The sequence below is a fragment of the Diabrotica undecimpunctata genome, chromosome 9, assembly GCF_040954645.1.
Source record: "Diabrotica undecimpunctata isolate CICGRU chromosome 9, icDiaUnde3, whole genome shotgun sequence".
NCBI classification, from domain to species: Eukaryota; Metazoa; Arthropoda; class Insecta; order Coleoptera; family Chrysomelidae; genus Diabrotica; species Diabrotica undecimpunctata.
In genome coordinates, this window is record NC_092811.1 from 63,965,427 (window position 1) to 63,977,228 (window position 11,802).

Here is an 11,802-nt window from a genome sequence, read left to right on the forward strand (position 1 = left end):
TCCGAGCACACTACCCTGAGGTACACCAGATAGGATGGGGTAGAGTTTTGTATAGGCTTCACTATATTTTACCAGATATCTCCTTTCTGTAAGGTATGATTGAAGCAGTTTAAAGTAAGGGTAAGGTAAATTTTTCTTTAATTTGTACAGAAGTCCTGTATGCCACACCTTGTCAAAAGCTTGAGAGGCGTCTAAAAAGGCTGCAGTACAATATTGCTTGTTCTCGAGACTACTTCTTATTGTTGTGTATAGTCTGTGAACTTGTTCTATTGTACCATGTTGGTTACGAAAACCGAATTGATGGTCAGGTATGAGACACTTTTCGTCCAATATTGGTTTGATTTTTCGTAGTAGAAGTTTTTCGAAGACCTGACGAAGACCTGAAGAGATGACTGGGAGTAGACTAATCGGTCGGTATGAGTTGACATCTTTTGGATCTTTACCAGGTTTTTGAATGAGTATAATCTGTGCCACTTTCCATTGAAGGGGGAAGTAATGCAGACTAAGCATAGCATTGAAGATCATAGTGATTATTCTGTAACAGTCATTGGTTAGTTCCTGGAGGATCTTACCCGTTATGAGGTCGAATCCCGGAGGCTTATTGGGTTGTATCTCATTCTTTATTATCTGTTTTACTTCTTTAATATTAAACTTGGTGATTGGTAGATCCATTTGATATGGAGCCTCAAGAAAAGAATTAATTGGTTCTTCTTGTTCTAATGGCACTACTCTGTTAAATGGACTAAATACTGTAGAAAGATGTTCAGCGAATGTCTCAGATTTTTCTGTGTCTGTTCTTGCCCATTTACCTTTGACATTTTTTAGAGGAGGTATGGCGTCTTGTGGACCTTTTACCTTTCTCGTCGCCTTCCATAGAGAATAATTGGTGTCTTTGGACGGAGTCAAATTTTCTAAGTAAGTTTGGATCCCCCTGTTTTTCTCTTCTTTTAATAGATTTTTAAGTCTTCTGGTAATTCTGTTTAAATTTTGTTTGTCAATAGGAGCGTGTGTGTTTTGCCACTTTTTCCTAAGTTTTCTTTTCTCATCGATCAGGTTTTTTGCACTTTGTGAACAGTTTATGCTTTCCTTCCATGTTGTTTGTTCGGGAGTAGAAATCCAACCTGCCTTTTGTATGGAGGTAGTAAGTTGTTGTACCGCATTTTCAATTTGTAATTCTGTTTTAAGTGGCAAGTTCGTTGGTATTTGTTCTGCTAGTGCGCTACGGAATATTTTCCAATTTGTTTGATTATTGGTTAGGACTGGAGGCTTATTTCTGAGTATGATTTTGGAGTCTAGGTCAATTAGAATGGGAGAATGATCTGAAGAGAGGTCCCAGCATGATTCTATTGCTAAATAGTTAAGAGAGATACCTTTAATCACACAGAAGTCTAAGAGATTTGGTGTTTTATTTGGGTCTGTAGGCCAATAAGTTGGTTCTCCTGTAGATATGTGTTGTAGGTTGTTTCCTGTTATTAACTTCAGCAGTTGTCTACCCCTTGTTGTAATTACCCTAGAGCCCCAGTGATGATGTTTACAGTTAAAGTCTCCTCCTGCTATGAATTTGTGTCCAAGAGAACTGAAATAGGTGCTAAAGTTGTTTTCGTTGATTGGTTGACCAGGAGGACAGTAGACCGCAGATAGGGTAAGGTTGCCTAGCCAGTCTTCGATGACAATGCTAGTTGATTGCAGGTACTTTTCACTGAGCTTATTTAACTCATGGTGTTTTATATTAGATTTGATAATAATAGCTGTGCCACCGTGTGCCTTGTCATTTGGATGTTTTGTGTAGTGGACAATGTATTTTGGAATTTTGATATAGTTTTTGTCTGTTAGATGGGCTTCTGATACAAGCATAACATCAATTTTCTTCTCGTCGAGGAAAATTTTTATTTCTTGGATGTGGTTCGTTAGGCCATTTGAGTTCCAGACGGCTATTTTAAGTCTATGTTGCATTAGTGCATTTTGGAAATCATAGTCATAAGAAGATTAAGCATAGTGTCCATTCTCTCTACTAGTTTTGTCATCAGGTTTTCAAGGTTGGCAATTTTCGTTGAATGGTTTGAGCCGACATTAGTTTGTTGATTTGTGATTTCATCCGCTTGACTATTTCCTGAAGTTTTTTGAACGTAAGAAACACCAGGGGTTACTCTTTGACTATTGGTTTCATGGGTGTCTGTTCTGTGTGTCTCTTGATTCTTTCTGAGTTGGGGGAATTTTTCTTTTTGTATTTGTTTGTATACGCTGCAGCCCTTATAGTTGGCCGGATGGTTTCCCATACAAAGTACACATTTTACGTTATTGCTGCGTTCTTTTCGTGGACAGTGTAAAGTAAGATAATTACTTGCACACTTTACGCATCTTGGAGGCATATGGCAGAATTTTTGTGTGTGACCGTAGCGTTGACATTTGGTACATTGGGGAACCTGACGTTTGGGATATGGTGGTTCGAAGGACACAATCATGTTCTGGAGTGCTCTCACATCATATATGTCTTTATTATTTGGCTTAGTTTTTAATTCTATATAAAAGAGCGGAAGCGCTATTTTGGATCCATTCTTATATATATTAGCTATGTTGGTTACTTCGTGTCCCATTAATCCTGGCTCATTTACTAAAGCGTCTTTATCTACTGTCTGATGCATATTACGAAGCACAACTCGGAATGTTCTTTCTTCCTTTGTTTGGTAGGTGTAATAATGTGTATTTTTCTCATTGAGTGCTTTGGTTATGTTTCGGTAATATTCAGAAGTTGAGGGCTGGATCTTTACTTGGTTGTTATAGAGACATTTGATGGAATATCCCAGAGGGGATATTGTTTCTAACAATTGTCGAAGAGGTTGTATATCACCTACATCTGAAACAAATATGAGTGGGGGTTGAATACTTTCTTTAACTGCATCAGTTCTGGTTTGGTTGGTCTCATCAGGTACTTCATCTAAGCTAGCAAATCTATTAGACGTTGGTGTGGGTGCTTTGAGCCAGTAATCGCTCATTATTGTTTGTTTTAGTTATTTATCACCTCCAGGGCTGTCATTTCTTGCTCGTTTGTGGGCTTGAACAGTTTTCCATTCTTGATCTTGGTTTTCTTGGCTATCTTGTGGATTAGCGATGTATATTTGTGACGGTAGATAAGAAGAAGAAGAAGCATGATTAGAAAGAAAAGAGTTAAGTGTCTGTTCATGTTGATTCTCAGTTGACTCTGTCTCTTGGAGTACTATATTGGTTGAGCAATTTTCATTCCTTTGTTGTTCGCTAGACAAGGTTCTGTTGCTCGATGGTTGTTGCATGGTAGTTATTTGCAGATTAGGAATGTGTTTTTCTGAAGTTGAACTTCTCGGCGGAGATCTGCTCACTTTGTTTGAATTTAAGAACGGATTGTCTATGTCCATCCTGTATCACGATTAAATATTTTATACATCACGAACAATTATTTATGATACGCCTATGACTTTTATTTGCCGGTATTTGGCGTTTGGAAATAGCACTTGTTTTATTTTGTTTGCGTTTTTAGAACACTGATAATTAATATTAGTAATTAACGATATAGTTTCCAATAAGAACTGGTTACTATAATAATAGATATTTTTGTACTAGAAAAACAAATTTATGCGACCGTCTCCAGCAAAGGTTGGAACGAGAATGATTTTTTTCTTTGCGTGAAGCAGCTCTGTGATTTGTCCACTCTACGATTTTTATCAAAAGCTCTTCATCAAATAGTAATGAAAAATATTGTATAGGTGTTGCATCAACAGGAATTTCTACTTTTATATTTTCTTGTTCAGTAAACTGAGTATCTCAATATTTTCCTCTACATCAAGCCAGTCCGTCTCATCATTTTCTTGTACCACATTTTCATTTGCATCATTCGCTTCGCCCTCATCATTACTCAACTCACCGCCGTCATTGCTCGACTCTCCCCCATCATTGCTAGTATCCTCAGTCCCTATTCCAGAATCAGAAGGATAATATTCACTTCCACTAGAATAAAACATTTCATCATTATGGTCCTCCTCGAATTCATATTCAATATTTTCGGCATGTCTGTACTCACTAACTTCCCTACTAGCCATCTCGGCCTCTAATTAAAGGTCTCGTGTACTTAGATGTCGTTTTGACATTGTTAATACGTCTAAAATAAATAATAAGTTATTACACGGTGTATAAATAAGTTACATTTTTATATTACCTTTTTAAATTATACACAATTACGATACATTTCCTATTCGACGTTTACATTCTATATATTTACGTTCCATAAATTTACAGGTTATTTCTTCTTTTTTTAAACGTTCAAATCACAACCCAGCCATAGCGTGTGAAACAAGGATTGTTTAGGTGGACTGTGGCCAAATTTAGACCCACTGTGATAAACCGTGGTAAAATTATTTTACATTTCATCACGTAAGTTCGGTGTCACACATATGTGTCAGCAGTCCTTACGAACACTTCACCGTCACACATGTGTGAGGGTTGGTCGCGAATGTGTTAACAACATTTATTTTTGCGTAAAAGTTTTCTAGATGCAACTCAACTATAACTTAGTGAATATGCCTATTGTTTTTGGTTAATTTTAACCAGTGGCGTTACTTTAATTTGTATCTCTAAAAATTTTAAAAATTAATGTATGTAAAAGTTGATGCTTAACTTACATACTCAATTCCAATTTCAGATTTCTTATCATTTTATACATAAAATAACATATTTTCGGTTTTCTCTAGAGGGGACCGAATTTCCATTAAAAGTAAAAACCAATTTTGGCGTGACAATTTCATTTTTCTGGAAAAAAAAACTGACAAAATTTATTAGTTTTTCAAAAATTTGATATTAATCTGGGTTTTTAGATGAAAATTCCATGATGGGCAATGCGGGTGTTTTCTTTGAAGAACCTGTCTTAGCAGATGAAGATAATAGATCAAGTCCTGCACCTTCACTGTCCTTCTGTGAACCGAATGTTCGAAAGACTTTGGAAGAAGTTATTGATCAAGTATGTGGGATTGATGACGACGACAAAGGTTATCTGGAATATCCAGGTAATGAGGAGGCGTTTGATGACAGTGACGCGGACCCAGATTATATACAAGAAAGTGATACCGACTCCGATAATGACATCCTAAAGAAAAAGCTGCAAAAAGATACAACAGCACTTATTGCACATGAGTCAGGAAGAGAAATCTTAAAAAATAAACCTGGACGAAAATCGCTAAAAAATGAAACTAGGCTAATTCGTGAGGAACGAAAGCAGAACAGAAACCTTGGGTTATCGTAGACCACGAAAAGTGGGAAGGTTATAAAAGCACGGACATGTCAGGAGCTATTAAGTTGCCGCTTAAAATGAAAAGACAGGATAACTGAAGAAAAACGACAGGAAATTTTCAAAGAATATTGGTCTTTAGCGAGCTTTAACAAACGCGTGTCTGTTATAGCTAGGCTTATAACAACAGACTGAAAGAAAACCACAAAATGTAAATTAGAAAACAAAAAACATAAAGATAGGTTTCTGTCACACAAATATTTTTTACCACTAAATGGTCAACTACTAGTTAACGTTTGTCAAAGTTGTTTCCTAAAAACTTTTAACGAAACAAAACGGTTTCTAACCGATGTGACAAAAAACAAGATTTCTTCAGCTGCTGCAATGCCACATAATGATTTGCGAGGTCTTGCCTCACCATGTAACAAAACTTCCGAACAAGATATTCAATTCGTAAGAGTTCACATTGGATCAATCCCAACGTATGAGAGTCACTATTGTCGTCGTGACTCATCAAAGATATATCTTCCTCATTACTATACCTTAACAAGAATGTATGAAGAATACAAAAAATGGCTACTTCACGAGAAAACCCCAGTATCGAAATTCAAATATCAAGAAGTATTCCATTTCATGGAAATAAAAATCAAACAGCCTAAAAAGGATACCTGCGCTACATGCGATAAATATCATATGCTCCTGAAAACAACTAAATATACACAAAAAATGCAAGAAATTCAAAATCTTCTTGATAATCACCAACAAGAAACATCAAACGCTTATGAGGCTAAGCGTATAGATAAAAATGATGCGTTAGAAAATGAATCAAAAATCATTTATACGTTTGATTTGCAACAGTGTCTCCCCACACCTGATCTTCAGACTTCAATAGCATTCTATAAAAGGCAGTTGTGGACCTTTAATTTAACATTACATAGATTTAATGATAATCAAGCAATGTGTTTTATGTGGCATGAGGGCGTAGCTGGACGGGGTGCAAATCAGATTGCGTCATGCTTATACAAGCAGATTTCACATATTTCACCTGAAATAAAAGAGATCACCTTATATTCTGATACGTGTGCAGGACAAAACAAGAACTCTTTTCTACCTGCCATGTTCATGATGGTTTTAAAAGAGAATCCCAATCTATCATACATTAACCACAAATTTCTTGTTCCTGGTCACACCCACATGGAGTGTGATTCAGATCACGCAATTATAGAGAAAAAAAGAAAAGATATCCATGTTCGATAGAACACCCAAGAGACTTGATGAATTTGGTAAGACTATGTGAAAATAAGCGAACTTTTTTAGTTACTGAAATGTGCAGATCGGATTTTCTTGAGTTTTCTTCTTTGTATAAGAATGTCCTTCAACAAAGAAAAATTAACAACTTAGGAGAAAAAGTCATGTGGAAACAAATGAAATGGTTGAGATTTTCACAGAATCCTGGTGTCCTTGAATACAAAAGTATTTCATGATTTTTATAGAAATTTTACTACGAAGGATACCGGGATAAGGAACTTGGCTACCAAATAGCCAAATACCCAAATACCAAATACCCAAATAATGTACCCCCTTAAGTAAACATAAAACTTTTCAGTTTCACATTTTTTTATTTATAATTAATAATTAGATTTGTCACTATATCTTCCGGAAGGGCTTTTGTTATTTAATAAATAATTGTGAAAAGTGATATAAGTCATATATTTTTTTAAAAATTGTACAACTAGGTCCTTTTTACTAGTAGATCTATTTTAATCCAACAAATTCAAAGCCATTTCCAAAAATTGTTTAACGAAAATATCTTATTTGTATCCGTAACAACAATATTAAATTTGAAAAAACTATAATTGCGTTTTTCTCTAAACTTAAAATTTAGACATACCACTTTTCTCCAACACCCACCAATATAAGTGCTGAAATAAAAGGAGTAAAACTTTCTAAGTAAGTATCTATTTACTTTCGCCTTAATATTATAGTCGTCTACATACTACTTAACTACTAATATAGAAATTCTTTGGCTGATAAAGCAAAGATATAATAATGCAAACATTATTCTTTTACCAATTTGTTTAATGTTTTTACCGAACAATCAAGAATTCTTTACTTGCATATTAATTTTATAAGAACAGTTTAATATCAGTTGTTATCAGTAGTGGCTTGTAGTTATTGTAATAACATTAATATATCATTATGATGGTTGTCCATAAGTAAAGTTGATTAAAACAATATTAATTAAGTAAGTACCTAAGTATTGGTAATTTTGTAGAGGCTACAGAGAATCCTATCGAGATGAGGCTGTCGGATATGTCCAGGTGAAACGTGAAGGCAATAAATGTACTGTAAAATGCAGAATTTCACCTGAACACAAAGTAAAAAGTAAACCTTATCATTGGTTTGTGACGAAAGTGAGGAAAAGGTTGAAAGTGTTGTTTGTCATGACTGTGCTGCTAACTAAGGTGGATGTAAACATACAGTAGCTTTTTTAATGTGGCTTTTTAAAGTAATTAGTGAGGCACCTGCAACTACTTCAGGAAAGTGCTACTGGATGAAACCAGCGCTTTATAATGTTGGAAGTAACGTTAGATTTATTAAAGCCAAAGATTTTAACAAAGACTGCGCAACAATTTCGGAAATAACAGAAGATAATGAATTTTGTAATACTTTTATTAGCGAATGCAAGAAACGAAATGCGAACAACATACAAATATTGACATATTTTAAGGATGTCAACTCGGAGATGAAAGTTTCACTACACTACCTGATTTGTAAATACAAGAGTAGTAAGGTTCAGTTTAGTTTAAATGATTTTATAACATTTTGCAAACAGAATATTACTGAAAAGCAATGTAACTTGATTGAAAAGGCAACAAGCAACCAATCTGACTCTCCACTATGGTTCGAGCTGAGGTACGGCAGAATAACGGCTTCTATTGCCCATGAAGCGTCAAAATGTAAAACTTCGGATGAGGTACTCGTAGAAAAAAATTTAGGAACAATCAGTTTAAAGAGCCGATAGCAATGCAAAGAGGTACTTAATAAATTTTTATTTAATATGTTGGTGTACATAATACTTTTTAATTTTTGATTTAGGAAAACGCCTAGAAAACGATGTAGGGAGAGAGGTAGAAAAAATTAAAAAATTTTAAGATCAGGAAGTGCGGACTCTTTCTCTTAACCCTTTCGAGACTCCAGGTACATATGTGTACCACTATGTTTGCATACAAGCCTAAAGTGATATTTTGCCGTTAAATATTATTTAAAAATGTACCAGTCAGTTCTCCATTGCATCGTTTGAGTCACGTTCACGTGTAGCCGCGTAAAATATTTTAGTTAACCTAGAATTTGCGAGTTTTAGATGTGTTGGTTGCTACAGTCAGCATAAATACATTGTTTTTTGATACAAATTATAGATAAATTGTATTATATCATTTTACAGACTGTTTGTTTTTGTGTCTTTTTATAGTAAGTATATTTAGATTGTTATTTATTTATAGTAAAATAAACATTTGACTGTTTTTAAAATCTATGGTACTAATAAGTACCAATAGTCTTATAGTACGGTATGTAAGTGTACCATTAGTCTTATTCATGTCATTTTTAGATATGGATAAGAAAAGGCCACTTACACAGAAAGAACTTCAATATTATGCAGAATTATCATTTTCCGAGTCTGGAAGTAGTGATGACATGTATAAGCCTTCTGATGATGAATCGGAATCAGACGAGGACTGCAAAGATAATTTTCACGAAACTTCTGATGAAGAATCAGAATCAGAGTTAGAAGTTCGTGATACACAGGAAACTTTACAAGAAACTGCCACACCTAGTAGTTCTTTTGTGTTGTGGTCAACACCAAAAGAAGGTTTTGCTCCGAAAAAACAAATTTCAAGTCAACGTAGTTGTACATTGGATGCTGGCATACAATCTAACTTGACGCCATACCAATATTTCAAAAAGTTGTTTCCACGTTCTTTGTATATGTATATTGCTCAATGCACTAATGAAAGGATTGAAATATGTAAGCAGTCAAGAAGAAACGCTCGTCTGAAAGAAACTGACTTAGGAGAAATTCAAATAGTTCTTGGTTGTATGCTAGTTATGTGCTACAACCGTGTACCAGAAATCAGTAATTATTGGTCAACTCATCCTTCACTGGGAAACGTTTCAATTCAAAATGCAATATCCCGTGACAGATTCAAAGTTATATCGTCAAAAATGTATTTTGCATCACCAAAGAAACCAACAGAAGCCTCAAAAACGTATTACATTGATGACGTTGTACAATGCTTGAAAGGTACCTTTCAAAAATATCGACAAGACAGCAGTTTTCAAAGTATCGACGAGTCCATGACGAAATTCAAAGGTCGATCGTCACTCAAACAGTATATGCCGCTAAAACCAGTAAAAAGGGGAATCAAAATGTGGCTTAGGTCAGACTCGTTTACTGGATATACCTACGACTTCAACATCTACACAGGTCGCGAAACTGAATATGTAGAAGGAACTCTTGGGGAACGTGTAGTGAACAAACTTGTTTCCACAGCAAAAGAAAGAGATATAACCTTTTGCTTTGATCGTTTTTTTACTTCGGTTTGTCTGTTGGAAAATATAGAGTACGCAGCAATAGGGACCTGTAACCAAAATAGAAAAAACTTGCCAAAAATAAAAGATAAATTGCAAAGAGGTGAATGCGTATTTCAGTGCAGTGAAAACGGACTAATGTTTGTGAAATGGCAGGACACCAAGGAAGTCTTGATGCTGAGTAATTGCCATAATGACAGTGTTTCATCTATCAATAAAACCATGAGAGATGGTTCGAAAGTAAATGTGTCCTGTCCAGAAATGATAGCGTGCTACAGGAAAATTATGGGTGGGGTTGATCTAGCAGACCAAATGGTAGGATTGTACGATTTAGATCGTAAATCAAACAAATGGTGGAAAAAAGTATTCCATCGCTTACTTATGATGTCAGTTGTAAACTCATGGATTATTTATAATGAAAAAAATAAGAAAAAAATTCCTCTGATTCAATTTTTGGTACCTCTGGCAGAAGAAATGATAGCTGAAGGACAAAAAATAGCTGTTATACAACGTTTATCTAAGAAGGGAAGAATATCTATGAAAAGAAAACGTTTCGAGAGTGTATCATTACATCTTCCAATTGAAGGAACCACAAGAAGACGATGTAAAATGTGCACTGATAATAAAACTCAAACACGTACAAAAACCCTTTGCGAAGAGTGTGGCATTCCTTTATGTAAAAACTGTTTCGCAGTATATCACCGTAAATAATATTTTGTATTTTTGAGTAATTGTTTTGTATTTTTGAGTAATAAAGTAATACAAATATATTATGTGGTATATAATAATATTTTTATGTGGGACTGTTGGTACACATATGTACCAATACACAAGACTAATGGTACATATGTGTACCACTACCCCCACGAACACCCTAACGTTTTCATTAACATTTTTTGTTAAAAAAGGGTATATTTGTGTATATAAAAATAAAAAACCACAAAAATATGTTTTTAAAACTCGTTAAAAAAAACCGTCTCGAAAGGGTTAAGCGAATATCCTTTGTTGGGTGCCTCTCCTGATGGTATTACAGAAGACCATATTATTGAAATTCAATGTCCGATGAAGAAAAATTTAACCAAATATATTAATTCAAATAACTTATAACCAAAATGCGAAGCCTAAGTGCAATTACAAATGCACTTTGCAAAAAAACTGAAAGCTTATTTTTGCATCGCTCACGATGATTTTGAGACTTTTAAACAAGTAGATGTTTTTGAAGTATTTTATAATGAAGAATACTGCAAAAATTTAATTAAACAGTGTACATTGTTTTGGAAGTATGTTTTTGATTTATTGATTGTAGATTAAAAATAAAACACGATACGTTTTAATTACATGTTATTAATTTATTTTGAACATTAACCATACCACATACAATGACAACAATGAAATCCAACGTACAAATGACTTTAGTATCGATACAAGCGTGAGGGGCTACCATGGAAAAATTTCTTAATCTACCTATTGATCTCTCAACATTTATACGTAGCGCTGCTATACGTTTCGTTTCCATTACTTCCAATTTTGAACTAACCGTGTTTGCAGAAACGCTTGGAGGTCTTATAAGATGGCAACCTTTAGTTTCTAGCAAATGAGATATGTTTTTAACACCCCTGTCAGCCATAACAGAATATCCCGGTGACAAATTCAACAAAAAGTCACAATCTTCAAATATTATTGTGTCACTGGCCCTTCCACCAAACCATCCGAAATGTAGTTAATTAATCCATCAGGTGTAATGGAAATCAAATATTTAATTGTATTACAATGTTTATTATCAGACCAGGTCAAAGACTGTTTCTTGGCACTCGATGGTTTTTCTATTCGTATTTCAAAGCAATCTAATACACTGACAGTTTTAAAATATCTCTTTCCAAAAGATATGGGTAACTTCTCATAAATTTGTTTCATCGACGGAAAAAAAATAAACTGTTTCATGCGGTTGGCTATTAACGGAA

The 11,802-nt window shown here is 34.6% G+C and overlaps 1 protein-coding gene across 1 annotated transcript; it reads left to right on the forward strand.

Moving 5' to 3' along the window:
* Positions 1-4,855: 4,855 nt before the first annotated feature.
* LOC140450993 (uncharacterized) lies at positions 4,856-10,552 on the forward strand. Its single transcript, XM_072544698.1, is given in 5 exon segments — positions 4,856-5,102; positions 5,154-6,476; positions 6,479-6,724; positions 8,862-9,216; positions 9,268-10,552. Coding segments are annotated over 5 exon segments (3,456 nt in total).
* The last annotated feature ends 1,250 nt before the right edge of the window (positions 10,553-11,802 follow it).